This window comes from Salvelinus namaycush, chromosome 29, assembly GCF_016432855.1.
Source record: "Salvelinus namaycush isolate Seneca chromosome 29, SaNama_1.0, whole genome shotgun sequence".
Taxonomy (NCBI): Eukaryota; Metazoa; Chordata; class Actinopteri; order Salmoniformes; family Salmonidae; genus Salvelinus; species Salvelinus namaycush.
In genome coordinates, this window is record NC_052335.1 from 35180459 (window position 1) to 35205742 (window position 25284).

The 25284-nt window shown below is 46.4% G+C and overlaps 1 protein-coding gene across 1 annotated transcript in view; it reads left to right on the forward strand.

Annotated features, from left to right (window-relative positions):
- The window catches only part of LOC120024091 (sushi domain-containing protein 6-like), a 56663-nt gene that overhangs the window by 18860 nt on the left and 12519 nt on the right, over positions 1–25284 (forward strand). Inside the window, exon 2 of the mRNA XM_038968222.1 lies at positions 1731–1887. Coding sequence (XP_038824150.1) covers positions 1773–1887 — 115 coding nt within the window. The 5' untranslated portion in view covers positions 1731–1772. The remainder of the gene's footprint in view (positions 1–1730; positions 1888–25284) is intronic.

Below are 25284 nucleotides of genomic sequence, written 5' to 3' on the forward strand. Positions count from 1 at the left end.
TTATCTTCTAAAAAACAATCAATCATAATCACTAGTTAACTACACATGGTTGATGATATTACTAGTTTATCTAGCGTGTCCTGCATTGCATATAATCGATGCGGTGCGTATCGTTGTTCCAATGTGTACCTAACCATAAACATCAATGCCTTTCTTAAAATCAATACACAGAAGTATATATTTTTAAACCTGCATATTTAGCTAAAAGAAATCCAGGTTAGCAGGTAATATTAACCAGGTGAAATTGTGTCACTTCTCTTGCATTCATTGCACACAGAGTCAGTGTATATGCAACAGTTTGGGCTGCCTAATTTGCCAGAATTTTACGTAATTATGATATAACATTGAAGGTTGTGCAATGTAACAGGAATATTTAGACTTATGGGTGCCACCCGTTAGATAAAATACGGAACGGTTCCGTATTGCACTGAAAGAATAAACGTCTTGTTTTCGAGATGATAGTTTCCGGATTCGACCATATTAATGACCTAAGGCTCGTATTTCTGTGTGTTATCATGTTATAACTAAGTCTATGATTTGATAGAGCAGTCTGACTGAGCGATGGTAGGCACCAGCAGGCTCGTAAGCATTCATTCAAACAGCACTGTCGTGTGTTTGCCAGCAGCTGTTTATGACTTCAAGCCTATCAACTCCCGAGATTAGGCTGGTGTAACCGATGTGAACTGGCTAGCTAGTTAGCGGGGTGCGCGCTAATAGCGTTTCAAACGTCACTCGCTCTGAGACTTGGAGTAGTTGTTCCCCTTGCTCTGCATGGGTAACGCTGCTTCGAGGGTGGCTATTGTCGATGTGTTCCTGGTTCGAGCCCAGGTAGCGGCGAGGAGAGGGATGGAAGCTATACTGTTACACTGGCAATACTAAAGTGCCTATAAGAACATCCAATAGTCAAAGGTATATGAAATACAAATCGTATAGAGAGAAATAGTCCTATAATTCCTATAATAACTACAACCTAAAACTTCTTACCTGGGAATATTGAAGACTCATGTTAAAAGGAACTACCAGCTTTCATATGTTCTCATGTTCTGAGCAAGGAACTTAAACGTTAGCTTTCTTACATGGCACATATTGCACTTTTACTCTCTTCTCCATCACTTTGTTTTTGCATTATTTAAACCAAATTGAACATGTTTCATTATTTATTTGAGGCTAAATTGATTTTATTGATGTATTATATTAAGTTAAAATAAGTGTTCATTCAGTATTGTTGTAATTGTCATTATTACAAATAAACAAAAAAAATTGGCCGATTTAATCGGTATCGGCCTTTTTTGGTCCTCCAATAATCGGTATCGGTATCGGCGTTGAAAAATCCTAATCGGTCGACCTCTAATATGGAGTCGCAGCATGGTGCTGATGTGTTGTGATTTCTAAGACGCTCTAAGGTGTGTAGACCAATCACAACTAAATTCCAGGCTGTATCACAACCAGCTGTGATTGGGAGTTCCATAGGGTGGCGCACAATTGGCCCAGCGTCGTCCGGGTTAGGGTTTGGCCGGGGTAGGCCGTCATTGTAAATAAGAATTTGTTCTTAACTGATTCGCCTAGTTAAATTAAAAATACATTTGCATGACATATACTGGCTTGCAAAATGTCATGCCCGTCTCAGCCCTATTGCAGAGTACCTCTGGCGTTCTCTCTCTGTTATGTAATCCTTGCTGTTGGTTCTGAACTAATCTGTCCCTAACTCCCCTAACTTTGTCTCCCTGCAGGTTGAACCTCAGCGGACTGTAGAGCTGGTATCCAGGGGAACGATGAGCGATGGAATGGTATTGTGTGAGACGAGAGCCCTGGCTTCCTCTCCAGTCCACAGGCTGGCTACGTCTGTACTCCTCTTCCTCGCCCTGCTCCCCCACGGACACGCATCAGGTAAGAGACAACTCCTGCCGGACCATACCCACACCATACCCTTAATGGCTCAAATAGCCGACCAATCACCCTGTTAACAACCCTTAGTAAACTTCTGGAAAAAATTGTGTTTGACCACATACAATGTTATTTCACAGTAAACTAATTGACAACAGACTTTCAGCACGCATATAGGGAAGGACACTCAACAAGCACGGCACTTACACAAATTACTGATTGTCTGAGAGATTGATTGTGGGGGCTGTCTTGTTATACATCAGTGCATTATCGATCATAGTCTGCTGCTGGAAAAAAACGTATGTGTTATGGCTTTACACCCCCTGCTATATTGTGGATAAAGAGTTACTTGTCTAACAGAACACAGAGGGTGTTATTTTAATGGAAGCCTCTCAAACATAATACAGGTTGAAGCAGGAATTCCCCAGGGTAGCTGTTTAGGCCCCTTGCTTTTTTTCAATCTTTTTTATTTATTTATTTAACTGACTTTTCTAGTTAAATAAAGGTTAAGAACAAATTCTTATTTACAATGACGGACTACCAAAAGGCCTCCTGCGGGGACGGGGCTGGGATTAAAAATACAAATAAATAAAATAAAAATATAGGACAAAACTCACATCACGATAAGAGAGACCTAAGACGACAACATAACATGGCAGCAACACATAACAACACAGCATGGTAGCAACATGACAACAACATGGCAACAGCACAAAACATGGTACAAATATTATTGGGCACAGACAACAGCACAAAGGGCAAGAAGGTAGAGACAACAATACACGACTCAAAGCAGCCACAACTGTCAGTAAGAATGTCCATGATTGAGTCTTTGAATGAAGAGATTGAGATAAAACTGTCCAGTTTGAGTGTTTGTTGCAGCTCGTTCCAGTCGCTAGCTGCAGCGAACTGAAAAGACGAGCGACCCAGGGATGTGTGTGCTTTGGGGACATTTAACAGAATGTGACTGGCAGAACGGGTGTTGTATGTGGAGGATGAGGGCTGCAGTAGGTATCTCAGATAGGGGGGAGTGAGGCCTAAGAGGGTTATATAAATAAGCATCAACCAGTAGGTCTTGCGACGGGTATACAGAGAGGACCAGTTTACAGAGGAGTATAGAGTGCAGTGATGTGTCCTATAAGAAGCATTGGTGGCAAATCTGATGGCCGAATGGTAAAGAACCATTACTAACGACATGCCACTGGCTTTGAGGAAGGTCAGTGTGTCTATGTATACGGATGACTTAACACTATAACACGTCAGCTACTACAGGGACTGAAATGACTGCAGCACTCAACAAAGAGCTGCAGTTAGTTAGAAATCATTCACTGAACCCTAAACCTCAACTACATCTCGTAATGAATCATGTGGAAATTGAGCAAGTTGACGTGACTAAACTGCTTGGAGTAACTCTGGATTGTAAACTGTCATGGTCAAAACATATTGATACAACAGTAGCTAAGATGGGGAGAATTCTGTCCAGAGCGCTGCTCTGCCTTCTTAACAACACTATCAACAAGGCAGGTCCTACAGGCCCTAGTTTTGTCGCACCTGGACTACTGTTCAGTCGTGTGGTCAGGTGCCACAAAGAGGAACTTAGGAAAATTGCAGTTGGCTCAGAACAGGGCAGAACGTCTGGCCCTTAAATGTACATGGAGAACTAACATTAATGATATGCATGTCCATCTCTCATGGCTCAAAGTGGAAGAGAGATTGGCTTGTTTTTGTAAGAAGTGTTGACAAACTGAAGGTACCGAGCTGTCTGTTTTTTAAAATACTAGCACACAGCTCGGACACCCAAGGATGCCCCACAAGACATGCCACGAGGTCTCTTCACAGTCCCCAAGTCCAGAACAGACTATGGGAGGCGCACAGTACTACATAGAGCCATGACTACATGGAACTCTATTCCACATCAGGTAACTGATGAAAGCAGTAGAATTAGATAAACAGATAAATATACGTCTTATGGAACAGCTGGGACTGTGAAGTAACACAAACATAGGCACAGACACATGCATACACACACACGATAACATACGTGCTATACACACACGTACACATGGATTTTGCATTGTAGATATGTGGTAGTGGAGTAGGGGCCTGAGGGAACACACTTAGTGAGTTGTGAATTCTGTAATGAATGTATTGTAATGTTTTTAAAATTGTATAAACTGCCTTATTTTTGCCGTACCCCAGGAAGAGTAGCTGCTGCCTTGGCAGGAACTAATGGGGATCCATAATAAACCCCAGGAAGAGTAGCTGCTGCCTTGGCAGGAACTAATGGGGATCCATAATAAACCCCAGGAAGAGTAGCAGCTGCCTTGGCAGGAACTAATGGGGATCCATAATAAACCCCAGGAAGAGTAGCAGCTGCCTTGGCAGGAACTAATGGGGATCCATAATAAACCCCAGGAAGAGTAGCTGCTGCCTTGGCAGGAACTAGTGGGGATCCGTTATGAACCCCAGGAAGAGTAGCTGCTGCCTTGGCAGGAACTAATGGGGATCCATAATAAACCCCAGGAAGAGTAGCAGCTGCCTTGGCAGGAACTAATGAGGATCCATAATAAACCCCAGGAAGAGTAGCTGCTGCCTTGGCAGGAACTAGTGGGGATCCGTTATGAACCCCAGGAAGAGTAGCTGCTGCCTTGGCAGGAACTAATGGGGATCCATAATAAACCCCAGGAAGAGTAGCAGCTGCCTTGGCAGGAACTAGTGGGGATCCGTTATGAACCCCAGGAAGAGTAGCAGCTGCCTTGGCAGGAACTAATGGGGATCCATAATAAACCCCAGGAAGAGTAGCAGCTGCCTTGGCAGGAACTAATGGGGATCCATAATAAACCCCAGGAAGAGTAGCTGCTGCCTTGGCAGGAACTAATGGGGATCCATAATAAACCCCAGGAAGAGTAGCAGCTGCCTTGGCAGGAACTAATGGGGATCCGTTATGAACCCCAGGAAGAGTAGCTGCTACCTTGGCAGGAACTAGTGGGGATCCGTTATGAACCCCAGGAAGAGTAGCTGCTGCCTTGGCAGGAACTAATGGGGATCCGTTATGAACCCCAGGAAGAGTAGCTGCTGCCTTGGCAGATCCGTTATGAATACACTGATGGACCCCACCCACACTATTTTTCCTTCCTGTTTTCGTTGCTCCAGACCCCTCCCCCCCACACACTCACCACACTGAGTAGGTGAGTGACTGAGGTGACTGTGTATATATTTACTGGCTGACAAATATTTGATGAAAAACCAAAAACATTTAGTTGAATTAGTCTAAATACAGTATTCAGACTCCTTCACTTTTTCCACATTTTGTTACATTACAGCCTTATTCTAAAATGGATTAAATTATTTATTTTTCTCATCGATCTACACACAATATCCCACAATGACATCACAATACCCCACAATGACATCACAATACCCCACAATGACATCACAATACCCCACAATGACAAAGCAACAACAGGTTTTTAGAAATACCTTATTTACATAAGTATTCAGACCCCTTACTATGAGACTTGAAATTGAGCTCCGGTGCATCCTGTTTCCATTGATCATCCTTGATGTTTCTACAACTTGATTGTAGTCCCCCTATAGTAAATTCAATTGATTGAACATGATTTGGAAAGGCACACACCTGTCTATATAAGGTCCCACAGTTGACAGTGCATGTCAGAGCAAAAACCAAGCCATGAGGTCGAAGGAATTGTCCGTAGACAAAACATCTGCCACGCTGATCCTCAACACGGGGGGCCCCTCGGGTGCGTGCTCAGTCCCCTCCTGTACACCCATGACTGCATGGCCAGGCATGACTCCAACATCATCATTAAGTTTGCCCACTACACCACAGTGGTAGGCCTGATCACCGATAACGATGAGACCGCATATAGGGAGGAGGTCAGAGGCCTGGCCGTGTGGTGCCAGGATAACAACCTGTCCCGCAACGTGATCAAGACAAAGGAGATGATTGTGGACTACAGGAAAAAGAGGACCGAGCACGCCCCCATTCTCATCGACGGGGCTGTAGTGGAGCAGGTTGAGAGCTTCAAGTTCCTTGGTGTCCACATCAACAACAAACTAGAATGGTCCAAACACACGAAGACAGTCGTAAAGAGGGCACGACAAAGCCTATTCCCCTTCAGGATATTGAAAATCTTTGGCATGGGTCCTCAGATCCTCAAAAAGTTCTACAGCTGCACCATCAAGAGCATCCTGATTGGCTGCATCACTGCTCGGCCTCCGACCACAATGCACTACAGAGGGTAGTGTGTACTGCATCACTGAGGCATTGTTGTCAGAATAGAATGATGCAGTTCAATGCATGATTAATAGAATTCACCAATACATTTCTTGGTAGTCCAAAAAATATTGACTGCCTTTTTCCCTCCTTGTATCGTTTTTCGTTGGCTACGCAGCTAGAGACGCACATGTCATTTGGTTAGCTAGCAATAAATGTGAATGTCTTTGCTAGCTAGCTATGCTGAGCGACTGTTATCTAGTTAGCTTATCTCTTGAGTTAGCTAGCCAGAATGAACTTGCGATTTTACTCTGATTTCAGAGCAATTTGCGAATGTGCAACACCTGCTGAATATGACCGGTGTCAGTAAACGTAGTCAAAATAAAAAAATAAGAATAATTCACGAAAGCTGTATGTATATAACATGAAAACAGCCTAACCAGCTCTGCTAGGGTGAGTTAAAATGGTCAGTGAAGTGTTCTCTCATTTTGTGTCTGGAAGTAGCTAGCTAGCATGCTAGACAACTTTAGCCAGTTAGCCTGGGTGCTTGGTTGGGACAACGCATGCATTGGCAGGCAAGCTGCAGATGGACGACTAGCTGAAACAGTTAGAGAGTGTTTATCTAATGTTCCTGCAGTATTTTCAGGTATCTTACAATAAATTGCCACTTTTGACCTTTTCGTCAGTGGCATGTTGAAAGTCATACAGTAGTTAACCGTCACAAAGTATTTATACTTACCCCTACCGTAACATGCAGTTCCAGATACAGCCCTTCCATAGTTTCTGAAAAGGAGTTACTTTCTCAGATCTGTATTCAAATAGATTCGAAAAGGTGTGATCTGTATTCAAATAAGTGTAGTGACCTCCAAAGTAACTATTGGTCGTCGTCGTCGTCGTCGTCCCCCCACCACCCCCAGACTAGTTACTTTCCACAAAGCATATTATAAACTATAGATATCCCGGGTCGTGTGTTTTATATGACCATGTAACCGAAGGTTATGGATGAGACTGTCATGAAAATAACCATAACAGTTTGTTTTTTTTAACGTTTTTTTTATTTATTGCATTTGAGTCTCTTTCTGCAGTAACATGGACTCTTAACAAGGTGACGAAGCAAGGTGGTGTAGCAAACAAGTATTTGGTTGCCTAGGCAACACACCCCTCACGATTTATAACGGTGACTGCGTTCATTTGGCTGTCATCCACCGTCACAGCCAGGTCCATAAAATGAACACCCACCAAATGGGGGTAGATTGAGGTATTGGTGGGTAAGAATGGCTATTTTTACCAGCCACGTTGGCGTGTGGTCAATTTGCAGGGCTCTACATTACATTCACAAATAAATTAATAGTCAAATCAAGTACCAATAGTACTTGTGAAAGTTGTGATTTGCAGCAGGAAAAAAATGCTGCAGTATTTCTTTTCCAAGTATTCCTGCTGTTTTTGTTTCATAGCTGCTAATCGCACAAAGAAATACAAATCCTATATCCCACCTCGCGCAGCAAAACTGACTGGCAGTGAAATTGTTGATAGATTCATTTTTGGAGGTGCTGAGCACAGGCATAGAAGTTGGTGTAATTTCCTCAAGTCTACAAAGTGAGACTTGGTCCTCGACTTGGTCCTCGACCTGGTCCTCGTGTGTGGGTGGATGTGTGTTTGCCGCGTGCCGGTTAGCATCGGCTCCTGTGTAAGCGTGTTAGGGTTACGGTCTTGTGTAACGCTCGTGAGTCACGGAGAGCTCATGGGGGCTCGTTTTCAGGCTCACGTTCTCTCTCTCTCTCTCACACACACTCCCACCTTCATCTGCAGCCAACGCCAGCGGGAAGGAGAGCAAGGAGTTTGTGTCCTCAGGCGGAGTGTGTGTGTACGTGCCTCTGCCAATCGGGCCCATATATTCCCGAGTGTGTTGCTGCCCCAGCCTCATTCCCAGCAGATAAACAGATCGCAGAGATGGCATCCCTGGCAGGAACATATCGTTATCAGCTTTACAAGCCCATGTTTATTTATCTTTATTTCATATCTCTCATCCTCTGGTTTGGCCTCCTTAGTCTGTGGCTTTGTCTGAAAAAGTTACTAGCCGGTAAATCATGTTTCCGCTGTCCTTGTCTCCTCTTTTTTTAATTCCTCTCAAATCTCATTGGAGGAGGTGGTCAGAGGGCGGTACCTTAGATTGTTCCTCCTCCAATGATCTTTCGGGTCGATTTTGAGGAAACAAGGACGGGAGGTAGCAAGGGTTTGATGTATTCAAACAAACCTTAATTTCCTCTCCTCGAGCCATCCCTCATATGCTCCACCATAATACGTTATTTTCACAGGTTAGCCCAGGGCGCATCATATATATATGTATGTGTGTATGTGTGTATGTGTGTATGTGTGTGTGTGTGTGTGTGTGTCGGATGATTGTTCTGCTGGAGGGTTTCATGAATATCAAATCCTCAAAGTCCATTATTCTTGACAGTCTTATTCCATCCACATACAAATAAAGTCACGGCAGGGGAATAGAGGTGACCACTGAGTAGAAATGTAGGCCTATACGTGTGAGACTTGTTGTGCCGAACAGGCTTCAAAGAGCTTAGCACAGTAAACCTTGAATAGTACAGGGTATGAAAACGGATGCATAGGGTGGTGGTACATGCCTGTACTCCAATCACTACAGTACATGTTTATTATGTTAAACACACATCTGGCATAGCCCCTTTGTTGTGCGTCTGTCTGTAGATGAGTGTGTAGTTCCAGAGGAAGTGGTCACAGACAGTCGGGGGGGGGGGGGGGGGGACAGAGACGAGAAGTGATGCAGTTCCCACTGATTGTGTAACTTTGTTTTGTTAATTCATTGCACACAGCCAGTTAGTTACAGTAAACTCTCTTCCTCTGAGACGCGGATGAAAGATCCAGGCCTGTATACAAACAACACCTGAACTCTGATTCAGTCTCTTGACGTTTCTACGAGCGTAGCATTTATCAAATGGTCAGGAATAAACCTCCTCGCTGATTCTTAGGATGGGGACAGGAAGTGAACAGTTTGGGGGCTAAAAGTTAATCTCACACAGGCCTGGTCTCTCTGTGTGGGTCAGTGGGCGACGAGACATGTGTTCTGTTGAAATGGCCCCCAGCTCTGGCCCAGAACAAACTGACGTCTCTTTGTATAGCAGAGAGAGCGAAGTGGAGGAGGACCGTGGAGGTTTTATTACCATGTTTGGTCTGTTCACACACTTCTGTCTTTCTTTTTGTCCTCAAACACTTGTTTTGTGTTTGGCCTCTGATTTGTTTTCCATTCCCTTGGCTTCATATGAATCTCTCACAGCTCTCTTTGTCTAACACTGATAAGCTCTCACTTCTGCTGCTGAGGGCCGTCTCATAGAAAGAACAGGCTGCTGAGGTCTGTATTACACCGTACCCAAACCGGCCGCGCGCCATCGTGCACAAATTGATTTTGTCCTCCCACACCAAAAGCGATCAGGACACACAGGTTGAAATATCAAAATGAACTCAGAACCAATTATATTACTTTGGGGACAGGTCGAAAAGCATTAAACATTTATGGCAATTTTAGCTAGCTAGCTTGCAGTCGCTAGCTAATTTGTCCTATTTAGCTAGCTTGCAGTTGCTAGCTAATTTGTCCTATTTAGCTAGCTTGCAGTTGCTAGCTAATTTGTCCTATTTAGCTAGCTTGCAGTTGCTAGCTAATTTGTCCTATTTAGCTAGATTGCTGTTGCTAGCTAATTTGCCCTGGGATATAAATGCTGGGTTGTTATTTTACCTGAAATGCACAAGGTCCTTTACTCTGACAATTAATCTACACATAAAATGGTCAACCAACTTTCATAGTTACCACGACGACCGACCAAACTCAGTTCATCTTTCAATCACCCACGTTTGTATAACCAATGAGGAGATGGCACGTGGGTATCTGCTTCTATAAACCAATGAGGAGATGGGAGAGGCAGGACTTGCACCGTGTTCAGCGTCACAAATAGAACTGACTTCTATTTTAGCACTTGGCAACACAGACGCTCGTTGGCGCGCGCAACCAATGTGGGTGCAATAATTGAATAACATGTATGTTTAAATTTATACTGCAACGCTCGCGCACGCGAAGTGAGCGGTGTGCTCAGCATGTTAGAAACACTTTGGTTTGTCTTTGTATGACTTACTGTGTTACACCACTGTCAAGGAAACATGTATGTGTGTGTTTCATGAGTTGTGAAGTGATTGTTGTGAAAGAGAAGTTTAGGCTAGGCTACTCCCTGGTAATGAGCGTGTAGGCTAGGCTATATGTCATCATGGCTGCCCTAGATCTTTCTCTTGTATCTGTAACTGCATTCTTGTCTGTGTGTTCATGAGTTGTGAAAGAGAAGAGAAGTTTGTGCTACTCCCTGGTAATGAGCGGGTGTAGGCTAGGCTTCTCCCTGGTAATGAGCGAGTGTAGGCTAGGCTACTCCTTGGTAATGAGCGAGTGTAGGCTAGGCTGCTCCCTGGTAATGAGCGGGTGTAGGCTAGGCTACTCCTTGGTAATGAGCGAGTGTATGCTAGGCTACTCCCTGGTAATGAGCGGGTGTAGGCTAGGCTTATCCCTGGTAATGAGCGAGTGTAGGCTAGGCTACTCCTTGGTAATGAGCGGGTGTAGGCTAGGCTACTCCTTGGTAATGAGCGAGTGTATGCTAGGCTACTCCCTGGTAATGAGCGGGTGTAGGCTAGGCTTATCCCTGGTAATGAGCGAGTGTAGGCTAGGCTACTCCTTGGTAATGAGCGGGTGTAGGCTAGGCTACTCCCTGGTAATGAGCGGGTGTAGGCTAGGCTACTCCCTGGTAATGAGCGAGTGTAGGCTAGGCTACTCCTTGGTAATGAGCGAGTGTAGGCTAGGCTACTCCTTGGTAATGAGCGAGTGTAGGCTAGGCTACTCCTTGGTAATGAGCGAGTGTAGGCTAGGCTACTCCTTGGTAATGAGCGAGTGTAGGCTACGCTACTCCCTGGTAATGAGCGGGTGGTAGGCTAGGCTACTCCCTGGTAATGAGCGGGTGGTAGGCTAGGCTACTCCCTGGTAATGAGCGGGTGTAGGCTAGGCTACTCCCTGGTAATGAGCGGGTGTAGGCTAGGCTACTCCCTGGTAATGAGTGGGTGGTAGGCTAGGCTACTCCCTGGTAATGAGCGGGTGGTAGGCTAGGCTACTCCCTGGTAATGAGCGGGTGGTAGGCTAGGCTACTCCCTGGTAATGAGCGGGTGGTAGGCTAGGCTACTCCCTGGTAATGAGAGGGTGGTAGGCTAGGCTACTCCCTGGTAATGAGCGGGTGTAGGCTAGGCTACTCCCTGGTAATGAGCGGGTGTAGGCTAGGCTACTCCTTGGTAATGAGCGAGTGTATGCTAGGCTACTCCCTGGTAATGAGCGGGTGTAGGCTAGGCTTATCCCTGGTAATGAGCGAGTGTAGGCTAGGCTACTCCTTGGTAATGAGCGGGTGTAGGCTAGGCTACTCCCTGGTAATGAGCGGGTGTAGGCTAGGCTACTCCTTGGTAATGAGCGAGTGTAGGCTAGGCTACTCCTTGGTAATGAGCGAGTGTAGGCTAGGCTACTCCTTGGTAATGAGCGAGTGTAGGCTAGGCTACTCCTTGGTAATGAGCGGGTGTAGGCTAGGCTACTCCTTGGTAATGAGCGAGTGTAGGCTAGGCTACTCCTTGGTAATGAGCGGGTGTATGCTAGGCTACTCCCTGGTAATGAGCGGGTGTAGGCTAGGCTACTCCCTGGTAATGAGCGGGTGTAGGCTAGGCTACTCCCTGGTAATGAGCGAGTGTAGGCTAGGCTACTCCCTGGTAATGAGCGAGTGTAGGCTAGGCTACTCCCTGGTAATGAGCGGGTGTAGGCTAGGCTACTCCCTGGTAATGAGCGGGTGTAGGCTAGGCTACTCCCTGGTAATGAGTGGGTGGTAGGCTAGGCTACTCCCTGGTAATGAGCGGGTGGTAGGCTAGGCTACTCCTTGGTAATGAGCGAGTGTAGGCTAGGCTACTCCTTGGTAATGAGCGAGTGTAGGCTAGGCTACTCCTTGGTAATGAGCGAGTGTAGGCTAGGCTACTCCTTGGTAATGAGCGAGTGTAGGCTAGGCTACTCCTTGGTAATGAGCGAGTGTAGGCTAGGCTACTCCTTGGTAATGAGCGGGTGTAGGCTAGGCTACTCCTTGGTAATGAGCGGGTGTAGGCTAGGCTACTCCCTGGTAATGAGCGGGTGTAGGCTAGGCTACTCCCTGGTAATGAGCGGGTGTAGGCTAGGCTACTCCCTGGTAATGAGCGGGTGTAGGCTAGGCTACTCCCTGGTAATGAGCGAGTGTAGGCTAGGCTACTCCCTGGTAATGAGCGAGTGTAGGCTAGGCTACTCCCTGGTAATGAGCGGGTGTAGGCTAGGCTACTCCCTGGTAATGAGCGGGTGTAGGCTAGGCTACTCCCTGGTAATGAGCGGGTGTAGGCTAGGCTACTCCCTGGTAATGAGCGGGTGTAGGCTAGGCTACTCCCTGGTAATGAGCGGGTGGTAGGCTAGGCTACTCCCTGGTAATGAGCGGGTGGTAGGCTAGGCTACTCCCTGGTAATGAGCGGGTGGTAGGCTAGGCTACTCCCTGGTAATGAGAGGGTGGTAGGCTAGGCTACTCCCTGGTAATGAGCGGGTGTAGGCTAGGCTACTCCCTGGTAATGAGCGGGTGTAGGCTAGGCTACTCCTTGGTAATGAGCGAGTGTATGCTAGGCTACTCCCTGGTAATGAGCGGGTGTAGGCTAGGCTTATCCCTGGTAATGAGCGAGTGTAGGCTAGGCTACTCCTTGGTAATGAGCGGGTGTAGGCTAGGCTACTCCTTGGTAATGAGCGGGTGTAGGCTAGGCTACTCCTTGGTAATGAGCGGGTGTAGGCTAGGCTACTTCTTGGTAATGAGCGAGTGTAGGCTAGGCTACTCCCTGGTAATGAGCGGGTGGTAGGCTAGGCTACTCCCTGGTAATGAGCGGGTGGTAGGCTAGGCTACTCCCTGGCAATGAGCGGGTGGTAGGCTAGGCTGCTCCCTGGTAATGAGCGGGTGTAGGCTAGGGTGTGGGCGTCTGTTCACTGTGTGGTTCTAGCTCAGCCTGTTCACTGTTCTGTTTCTCAGCCTCGTACAGGAAATTTGCTAACCCTAAACCACCCGGCCTATCTCGCAAACAAAACCTGCAGGAAACAATGACTTTTGTCTGTACTGTTCTGTTCCTTTCAAGGCGTTCCCCTAAAGACCTGTTAGCCAGCCCCTCCAGGCTAAACCCCCTGGCCCCAGGCTAAACCTCGGGCCCCAGGCTAAACCCCAGGCCCCAGGCCTGCACAGGGAGGAGGAAACCAATATGCTACTCCTGCTTTTTTTATTTAACTAGCCTTTATTTAACTAGCCTTTATTTAACTAGCCTTTATTTAACTAGCCTTTATTTAACTAGCCTTTTATTTAACTAGCCTTTTATTTAACTAGCCTTTTAACTCCTGCTGCTGCTCCTTTTGAAAGGTGAGGACAAAGATGTCTTTCAGCAGGGTGTTGGAGTTGGACAGGACACCACATCACAGCCACACTGAACTCCTCACACAGCTAGATTACCAGAAAGTCATTAGTGACAGAGGAGGGTGTTTGTGTGTGTGCCTGTGTGTGCACACGTGTCGATTATTGCTGTGTATCTGTCGCTCTGAAATATGTGTTTTAGCACTTGCTCAGTTTCTGTGTGCGTTTAAGTTTCGGTTTGGTGCAGTTTGTAGATTGTGGGGGCCTTGACTCTCTTGTTGGTTTGACTTCTCTCTCTTCACTTCCTTATTAGGTACTGCTAGGCAAGAGGAAGGTCTGAGGTCCACTGTTTACAACCACAGTGAAACTAAAAGCAATTGAGTTAGTTGCCCTGTCAATGGGTGGTGAATGACAAGCCAACTGTGTGTAATGACGGTTAATATAGGTTTAATGAATGTCAGCAGCGTGACCAGGCTCGCAACATGTCTGCCTGGGTAGGAGGATGTGTAGACCTAGGTGAGGAGGGAGTTGCACTCAAGTACAAACTGATAGCCAGGCTTGTGTTCATTAGGGCACACTGTAGCAAAACGTTTTGCAATGGAAAACGAAAATCAGTGTTTTTATTGGACAAGTTAAGGTAGTAGGTCTACCTTCCAGTTACAACATTTTAAAACATTTTCTCTTGACTGAACACTACCCAGTTACCTCCCTTTATCCCCAGTCGGTGTTGACAGCCAGGATTGTCTGAAGGCTAAGTTGATCCTAGCTGGTCTTCGCTTAGGGAGTAGGGCTCTGAATTGCCAGGGACCTCACAATACCATATTATAACAATATTTTTTGGGCTGATTTTATGTATTGTGATTCTATAACTGTCCACGATTTATCACGGTTTTATATGTATCGCGATTCGATGGTCCAAATATATTGCTCACAGCACAAGTCTGCTGCAGAGGGACAAGACCAAACCATAAAGACAAGACCAAACCATAAAGACAAGACCAAACCATAAAGACAAGACCAAACCATAAAGACAAGACCAAACCATAATAAAATATTGTTTTGATCAGTCATAGAAATAAAATGGCTGAAAACATGTTGGTTCACAATTTTAAAAAAATAATAAGATTTAGGCCAAGCTATAGGAGGAGAAATACAGACATTTTGGCATACAGCCAACTAGCGCTAGCTAACGTTAACTACCTAGAAGAAGAAAAAAGATATATACATATATACACACTACCGTTCAAAAGTTTGGGGTCACTTAGAAATGTCCATCAAATTGATCAGAAATACAGTGCAGAGATTGTTAATGTTGTAAATGACTATTGTAGCTGGAAATGGCTGATTTAGACTAGTTGAGTATCTGGAGCATCAGCATTTGTGGGTTCAATTACAGGCACAAAAGGGCCAGAAACAAATTATTTTCTTCTGAAACTCGTCAGTCTATTCTTGTTCTGAGAAATTAAGGCTATTCCATGCGAGAAATTGCCAAGATACAGAAGATCTCGTACAACGCTGTGTACTACTCCCTTCATAGAACAGAGCAAACTGGTTCTAACCAGAATAGAAAGAGGAGTGGGAGGCCCCGGTCCACAACTGAGCAAGAGGACAAGTACATTAGTGTGTCTAGTTTTGAGAAACAGACAAGTCCTCAACTGGCAGCTTCATTAAATAGTACCCGCAAACACCAGTCTCATTTACGTCAACAGTGAAGAGGCGACTCCGGTATGCCGGCCTTCTAGGCAGTGTTGCAAAGAAAAAGCCATATCTCAGACTGGCAAATAAAAATAAAAGATTTAAGATGGTCAAAAGAACACAGACACTAGACAGAGGAGCTCTGCCTAGAAGGCCAGCATCCCAGAGTCACCTCTTCACTGTTGATGTTGAGACTGGTATTTTGGTATTTTATTAGGATCCCCATTAGCTGTTGTGAAAGCAGCAGCTACTCTTCCTGGGGTCCACACAACATGAAACATGACATAATACAGAACATTACTCGACAAGAACAGCTCAAGGACAGAACGACATGAATGTAAAACATTGACTCACAGTAAGAGCAGCTAATATGAAAAGCTCAAGTTAAAAGAATTATGGTTGGCATAGCTACACACTAATGCAGTGTTTACCCAGGCTGTGAGTCTATGGACCGTCACCATCTTTATGTATGATGCCTGCAGGATTGGGTAGGTTACTTTCTAAATGTAATCTGTTAGTTCCTAGTTATGGAGCTGGAATGGATATCTGACGTTTTCCTCCTGGCTCCTGAATAATAATACTTTTTCTTATCTTAACTTTTTATGAACAATGTTTCCGCCATCGTTTCATATGACTGAAAAGAGCTTCTGAACATCAGAACAGAGACCACTAACCTGGATGTGGATGAAGATTTCCACTTCCGTTTTGAACAGAGCACATGCAGTGGAATGTGGTGCAGCGTTTTGAACAGAGCACATGCAGTGGAATGTCGTGCAGTGTTTTGAACAGAGCACATGCAGTGGAATGTCGTGCAGTGTTTTGAACAGAGCACATGCAGTGGAATGTGGTGCAGCGTTTTGAACAGAGCACATGCAGTGGAATGTCGTGCCGTGTTTTGAACAGAGCACATGCTGTGGAATGTCGTGCAGCGTTTTGAACAGAGCACATGCAGTGGAATGTAGTGCCGTGTTTTGGAACAGAGCACATGCAGTGGAATGTGGTGCAGCGTTTTTAACAGAGCACATGCAGTGGAATGTAGTGCAGTGTTTTGAACAGCATGTGTGAGGGTGTAATATATGACTGGGTCTGTCTCTCGGGTGTGGGTGTGGGTTTTGGGCTGGTCAGAGGCTGCTCTCTTTGTTTGGAGCTGAGAGGGAGGAATGTCAGCTGTCCATGGGACAAGAAAGAGGGGACTTTCCCCTGTTCTCATTTTTTTATTTATTTAACTAGGCGAGTCAGTTAAGAACAAATTCTTATTTACAATGACGGCCTACCCTTCCCTACCTCGGCCAAACCCTAACCCGGACGATGCTGGGCCAATTGTGCGCCGCCATATGGGACTCCCAATCACGGCCGGTTGTGATACAGCCTGGAATCGAACCAGGGTCTGTAGTGACGCATCTAGCACTGAGATGTAGTGCCTTAGACCGCTGCATCTCTCTCTGTTCCATCTGCGCTCTCTTTTCCACCTGCTCTCTCTGTTCCATCTGTTCCCCCCTGCCCCAATGTACTACGCCCGTTTGCTCCTACAAAGTGTGTGTGTTTAGTTAGGTGTTCAATAGGGAACCCCTTGACCTCTCGTCCATGGTCTGCCTCAGTAGATATAGAGTTCAGTTGTCTCTGTCCTAGTCAGCGTCAACCTGCTCAATGACCTCTGTAGTGAAAGTGGAAGGCAGGAGACAGTAGCTGGAATATATACACACGTGACTGGCCTCGTAGCTAAGCACGTGTGACTGGCCTCGTAGTTAAACACGCGTGACTGGCCTCGTAGTTAAACACGCGTGACTGGCCTCGTAGTTAAACACGCGTGACTGGCCTCGTAGTTAAACACGCGTGACTGGCCTCGTAGTTAAACACGCGTGACTGGCCTCGTAGTTAAACACGCGTGACTGGCCTCGTAGTTAAACACGCGTGACTGGCCTCGTAGTTAAACACGCGTGACTGGCCTCGTAGTTAAACACGCGTGACTGGCCTCGTAGTTAAACACGCGTGACTGGCCTCGTAGCTAAACACGCGTGACTGGCCTCGTAGCTAAACACGCGTGACTGGCCTCGTAGCTAAACACGCGTGACTGGCCTCGTAGCTAAACACGCGTGACTGGCCTCGTAGCTAAACACGCGTGACTGGCCTCGTAGTTAAACACGCGTGGCCGGCCCACGTAGCTAAGCACATTGTTCATTTGAGCATTTAAAGGAATGGCACGAGGTGTGGGTGGGTGGGTGGATGGATGCAGCCACAGTCACTGTATCAACATGTCCCAGTCAGACTAGAGTCTGGGTCGCCAGCTCTCCCTAGCTCCCAACAGAGTCTGGGTCGCACGCCAGCTCTCCCTAGCTCCCCACAGAGTCTGGGTCGCACGCCAGCTCTCCCTAGCTCCCCACAGAGTCTGGGTCGCATGCCAGCTCTCCCTAGCTCCCAACAGAGTCTGGGTCGCACGCCAGCTCTCCCTAGCTCCCAACAGAGTCTGGGTCGCACGCCAGCTCTCCCTAGCTCCCCACAGAGTCTGGGTCGCACGCCAGCTCTCCCTAGCTCCCAACAGAGTCTGGGTCGCACGCCAGCTCTCCCTAGCTCCCCACAGAGTCTGGGTCGCACGCCAGCTCTCCCTAGCTCCCCACAGAGTCTGGGTCGCACGCCAGCTCTCCCTAGCTCCCCACAGAGTCTGGGTCGCACGCCAGCTCTCCCTAGCTCCCCACAGAGTCTGGGTCGCACGCCAGCTCTCCCTAGCTCCCCACAGAGTCTGGGTCGCACGCCAGCTCTCCCTAGCTCCCCACAGAGTCTGGGTCGCACGCCAGCTCTCCCTAGCTCCCCACAGAGTCTGGGTCGCACGCCAGCTCTCCCTAGGTCCCAACAGAGTCTGGGTCGCACGCCAGCTCTCCCTAGCTCCCCACAGAGTCTGGGTCGCACGCCAGCTCTCCCTAGCTCCCCACAGAGTCTGGGTCGCACGCCAGCTCTCCCTAGGTCCCAACAGAGTCTGGGTCGCACGCCAGCTCTCCCTAGCTCCCAACAGAGTCTGGGTCGCACGCCAGCTCTCCCTAGCTCCCAACAGAGTCTGGGTCGCACGCCAGCTCTCCCTAGCTCCCAACAGAGTCTGGGTCGCACGCCAGCTCTCCCTAGCTCCCCACAGAGTCTGGGTCGCACGCCAGCTCTCCCTAGCTCCCCACAGAGTCTGGGTCGCACGCCAGCTCTCCCTAGCTCCCCACAGAGTCTGGGTCGCACGCCAGCTCTCCCTAGCTCCCCACAGAGTCTGGGTCGCACGCCAGCTCTCCCTAGCTCCCCACAGAGTCTGGGTCGCACGCCAGCTCTCCCTAGCTCCCCACAGAGTCTGGGTCGCACGCCAGCTCTCCCTAGCTCCCCACAGAGTCTGGGTCGCACGCCAGCTCTCCCTAGCTCCCCACAGAGTCTGGGTCGCACGCCAGCTCTCCCTAGGTCCCCACAGAGTCTGGGTCGCACGCCAGCTCTCCCTAGCTCCCCACAGAGTCTGGGTCGCACGCCAGCTCTCCCTAGCTCCCAACAGAGTCTGGGTCGCACGCCAGCTCTCCCTAGCTCCCCACAGAGTCTGGGTCGCACGCCAGCTCTCCCTAGCTCTCCACAGAGTCTGGGTCGCACGCCAGCTCTCCCTAGCTCCCCACAGAGTCTGGGTCGCACGCCAGCTCTCCCTAGCTCCCCACAGAGTCTGGGTCGCACGCCAGCTCTCCCTAGGTCCCCAACAGAGTCTGGGTCGCACGCCAGCTCTCCCTAGCTCCCAACAGAGTCTGGGTCGCACGCCAGCTCTCCCTAGCTCCCAACAGAGTCTGGGTCGCACGCCAGCTCTCCCTAGGTCCCCACAGAGTCTGGACAGACACCGAGTCCACCAGGGTCTAGCAGTCTTAATGACTGGTCTGTATCGGTGTGCTCAGACGTGAGCATCATGTACAGACCTGCTGCCGTCTCCCCCACACTCACTCACTGACACCTCTCCTCCCTACGAATACATCAGCCTGTTGTTCAGGAAGATGACTTTCACTCTGCAGACTGTTCCCTCTTCAATCACTCATTCTCAGTCTTTCTCTCTCCCAGCTACAGATCTCCTTCAGACTCATGACCCCCCCCCCCCCGTCTGCTGTCTGAATGCACAGAAACATGACAGCGCAATAGTGAGAGAGAAGGAGAGAGCTCAGTATGACGGCCTGACACCTAGAGAGAAACTGAGACGGTTAAATAACTAGTCTTCATACAGGCATCAAGCTTGTTGTATTACAGGTCCGTGATATGTAACACCGTTCGCTTTGAGTAGCCTCGTTTCACCATCCAGTGAGTCAGCTGTGAGGTGTGTCTCAAGGCTGGCCTCAGCCTGTCCCTGTGTCTGTGGTGCAACCCTCTCTTTCACTGTCAGCACGTGTGTAGTCCTATGTACTCTCTGTGAGAGACTGTTTTTGTCTTTTGGGGGGGGGGGGGGGGGGGTCGATACAGTTAGATCTCAGGATATTATCTTTGACGATATATTGTATCGTTTTGACAATATTGCAATGTTGTTTTTACACTAGTCGGCTGTACCTGCACCAAAACTCCAGTATTATTCCTTCATAGCTTGTTCTCCATCTTCTTTTTAAATAGGGAGACAATTCGTTTTCTGCACTTTTATTTCCATGGCTGATAACTTGTTTTCTCATGGCTCTCTTGTCCCTGTGCAGCAATATGTTTGGAACATCAAATCACAATACATATAGAATCATGAGAATCACAATACATATAGAATCATGAGAATCACAATACATATAGAATCATGAGAATCACAATACATATAGAATCATGAGAATCACAATACATATAGAACCATGAGAATCACAATACATATAGAATCACAAGATTCTCAATACATATAGAATCATGAGAATCTCAATACATATAGAATCATGAGAATCTCAATACATATAGAATCATGAGAATCTCAATACATATAGAATCATGAGAATCTCAATACATATAGAATCATGAGAATCACAATACATATAGAATCACAATACATATAGAATCTCAATACATATAGAATCATGAGAATCTCAATACATATAGAATCATGAGAATCTCAATACATATAGAATCATGAGAATCTCAATACATATAGAACCATGAGAATCACAATACATATAGAATCATGAGAATCTCAATACATATAGAACCATGAGAATCACAATACATATAGAACCATGAGAATCACAATACATATAGAATCACAATACATATAGAATCATGAGAATCTCAATACATATAGAATCATGAGAATCTCAATACATATAGAATCATGAGAATCACATTACATATCGTATCCTCACCCAAGTGATAATATCGTGAGGATCCTGGCACCCTCCAGCCCTACTAGGTAATTATAGCCCTTAACAATATAGGGTGTACCTATAAGGAAATATAAGAGGACCCCACAGTGTATGAAGAAACACAATCAACTATTCACACAAACACAAAGTAAAGTTATCAACTATTATTCAATAAACAACTCAAGTTGGAAACGTGTTTTTGTTTATCCCTTATTTTACCAGGTAAGTTGAATGAGAACACATTCTCATTTACAGCAATGACCTGGGGAATAGTTAGAGGGGAGAGGAGGGGGGATGAATGAGCCAATTTGGAAGCTGGGGATGATTAGGTGACCGTGATGGTATGAGGGTCAGATAGGGAATTTAGCCAGGACACCGGGGTTAACACCCTACTCCTACAATAAGTGCCATGGGATCTTTTAGTGACCACAGAGAGTCAGGACACCCGTTTAACATCCCATCTGAGATACGGCACATTACACAGGGCAATGTCCCCAAACACTGCCCTGGGGCATGAGATATATATATATGTGGATCCAAGCCTATGGAATAAAAGTGGGCTTTTACTGCTCGGTCTAATTCATGCTATTGGACACATGCTCAAACTCAAACACTTCTGATGGACTTAAAGGAGCAAAGTGTAGTTGCTGCATCCATTTTTGGACTTATAAATTATATATATTAATGTAAAGATATTTAATTGTATTATTATATGTAGTACAAAGCGATGGGTTAGAAGAAGCCAACATAATCAACCTATAAAGTTAAAATGTAACATCTATATACAGTACCAGTTAAAAGTTTAGATACACCTACTCATTCAATGGTTTTTCTTTATTTTTACTATTTTATACATTGTAGATTAACAGTGAAGACTTCAAAACTATGAACTAACACGTATGGAATCATTTCATATTTGAGATTCTTCAAAGTAGCCACCCTTTGAACTGCTAGCCACGGGACCCTGCTCGCCGTGAGTACGATCGGGGTCCCATGGCTAGCAGATCATATTTTCACTACACTAATTGGCAAAACCTATGTAACGAATTTCAGCTATTTATTAGCTAGTTCAAACAGTCACGTCTCTTCTCCTCAACTCTCTCACGGCAGACTGTAGCCTAGCAATCCGTCCGTCTCCAAAAATATGTCCCAACATGCAGCACACAGTAAATAACATAGTCCGTGCTCAAAAAAAACAACAACAAAGTAACCAGGGGGGGGGTTACACTTACATGGTCTGCTCTCCAAACCCTCTGCTATCTCCTGGCCTACAGTATCTCTGGCAACAGGAGCCCAACCCAGTAACACAACATGGGTTTTGCTCTAGTCACCTTTACCTCTCTCTCTCTCTCTGTGTAGATCTCTCCATCGTCTAGTCTTTGTCCATGTGTACTGTGTTTTAAAAGACAGTATTAAGGAGATCTAAATGTATTTTCATGGTCTCTCAGTCCAAACCTTCTGCTATCCTGCAGATAAACACCACAATTACATGTGCTTTGGTTTAGTCTACTGTCTCTCTCTCTCTCCGTGGTGTTTACGGGACCTTCTACCTGGCTTGTATCAACCCCCTCAGCCTCTCTGGTCTGCTGTCTCTCTCTCTCTCCGTGGTGTTTACGGGACCTTCTACCTGGCTTGTATCAACCCCCTCAGCCTCTCTGGTCTACTGTCTCTGTCAATAGAGCCAACCCCCTCAGCCTCTCTGGTCTATAGTCTCTGTCAATAGAGCCAACCCCCTCAGCCTCTCTGGTCTACTGTCCCTGTCAATAGAGCCAACCCCCTCAGCCTCTCTGGTCTACTGTCCCTGTCAATAGAGCCAACCCCCTCAGCCTCTCTGGTCTACTGTCCCTGTCAATAGAGCCAACACCCTCACCCTCTCTGGTCTACTGTCCCTGTCAATAGAGCCAACCCCCTCAGCCTCTCTGGTCTATAGTCTCTGTCAATAGAGCCAACCCCCTCAGCCTCTCTGGTCTATAGTCTCTGTCAATAGAGCCAACCCCCTCAGCCTCTCTGGTCTACTGTCCCTGTCAATAGAGCCAACCCCCTCAGCCTCTCTGGTCTACTGTCCCTGTCAATAGAGCCAACCCCCTCAGCCTCTCTGGTCTACTGTCCCTGTCAATAGAGCCAACCCCCTCAGCCTCTCTGGTCTACTGTCTCTGTCTCCTGTGTGTTTTAAACTTCTCCATGGTCTAGTCTCTCTGCCCTCTGTTGTCCCCTGTCCTATAATATTTTAGGACTCAACCCCCTCAGCCTCTAGTTCACTCCAGCACACGCTATGAGCTTTGCACTCTAATAATGACAGCTTGACTCAAATCCCTGGATTAGAGAGTGAGGGAAAAAGAGAGAGAGAGACGGTAACAAAACACCATTCATCCACCCTCTCCAACATAACAACAACAACAATAACAAAAGACTAACAAAGGAACAGAAACATATTAACCCAGCTCCCTGGTTAGGTAATCTTCCTCCTCCCAGTATTCAGCCTAATCCCTCTATCTCTCCCTCTCTTTCTCTCTCACCCCCCCTCTTCTTCTCTCTCTGGGTGTCTGTTGTCCTGTCGTAGCCTCTCAACAGTTGCAGATTTAAGCCATCACTACAATAATGGGATTGGTTTTGGCCTCCTGCGGTTTGTAATGAAGGATAATTAGTATTTCAATTTACCCCGGCCGACTAAGAACCTCCCTTCGCTCTCTCTTTCTCTCGCTCTCTCTTTCTCTCGCTTTCTCTCTCGCACTCACTGTCTTTCTCCCCCCCTCTCTCTCAACTCAATTTTAAGGGCTTTATTGGCTTGGAAAACATATGTTTACATTGCCCAAACAAGTGAAATGGATAATAAACAAAAGTGAAATAAACATTACACTCACAAAAGTTCCAAAAGAATAAAGACATTACAAATGTCATATTATGTCTATATACAGTGTTGTAACAATGTACAAATAGTTTAAGTACAAAAGGGAATATAAATAAGCATAAATATGGGTTGTATTTACAATGGTGTTTGTTCTTCACTGGTTGCCCTTTTCTTGTGGCAACAGGTCACAAATCTTGCTGCTGTGATGGCACACTGTGGTATTTCACCCAGTAGATATGGGAGTTTATCAAAATCGGGTTTGTTTTCGAATTCTTTGGGTCTTTGTAATCTGAGGGAATTATGTGTCTCTAATATGGTCATACATTTGGCAGGTTAGGAAGTGCAGCTCAGTTTCCACCTCATTTTGTTGGCAGTGTGCACATAGCCTGTCTTCTCTTGACAGCCAGGTCTGCTTACGACGGCCTCTTTCCATAGCAAGGCTATGCTCACTGAGTCTGTACATAGTCAAAGCTTTCCTTAAATTTGGGTCAGTCACAGTGGTCAGGTATTCTGCCGAATAGCATTCTAGTTTGCTCAGTTTTTTTGTTAATTACTTGACACATTGGAAATAATTCTCTTTTTGTTTTATCATGATTTGGTTGGGTCTAATTGTGTTGCTGTCCTGGTGCTCTGTGGGGTCTGTTTGTGAACAGAGCCCCAGGACCAGCTTGCTTAGGGGACTCTTCTCCAGGTTCATTTCTCTGTAGGTGATGGCTTTGTTATGGAAGGTTTGTGAATATCTTCCTTTTAGGTGGTTATAAAATTTTAACAGCTTTTTTCTGGATTTTGATCATTAGCGGGTATCTGCCTAATTCTGCTCTGCATGCATTATTTGGTGTTTTACGTTGTACACAGAGGATATTTTTGCAGAATTCTACATGCAGAGTCTCAATTTGGTGTTTGTCCCATTTAGTGAATTCTTGGTTGGTGAGCGGACCCCAGACCTCACAACCATAAAGGGCAATGGGTTCTACAACTGATTCAAGTATTTTTAGCCAGATCCTAATTGGTATGTCGAATTTTATGTTTCTTTTGATGGCATAGAAGGCCCTTCTTGCCTTGTCTCTGAGATCGTTCACAGCTTTGTGGAAGTTACCTGTGGTGCTGCTGTTTAGGCCGAGGTGTGTATAGTTTGTTCTTGTGCTCGAGGGCAACGGTGTTTAGATGGAATTTGTGGTCCTGGCAACTGGATTATTTTTGTCTTAGTGAGATTTACTGTCAGGGCCCAGGTCTGACAGAATCGGTTCTGTTGTAAGGCCCTCCTTGGTCGGGGACAGAAGCACCAGATCATCAGCAAACAGTAGACATTTTGACTTCAGATTCTAGTAGGGTGAGGCCGGGTGCTGCAGACTGTTCCAGTGCCCTCGCCAATTCGTTGATATATATGTTGAAGAGGGTGGGGCTTAAGCTGCATCCCTGTCTCACCCCACAGCCCTGTGGGGGGGGGAAATGTGTGGTTTTTGCCAATTTTAACCGTGCGGTTCCCTTTTATTTTCAAGTCCTGTCAGGCACCAGGGGATTAGACTCTTAAAATGAACCAAGTTATTCTTAAAGGAGAAGCACACAGTTAAGCAGGGAGACTAACATGTAGGCATCCACTTGTTATTTCCCTGATGTATTATCTATGACTTATTATACTGGGGGTAGAAGCCGAACTCTCTTGTAAACTACCTTATAAGGAGGTTTAGCTAGCCCAGGAGGTTGGGAGAGGGGAGAGAGCTGTTCCTTAAGGCTGCTGTTCATTCCTGTGTGTTTGTCTCTGCCATCTGTCTGTCTGTCTGTCTCTCTCTGTCTGTCTGGTGACTTGCAGAATGATTAGGC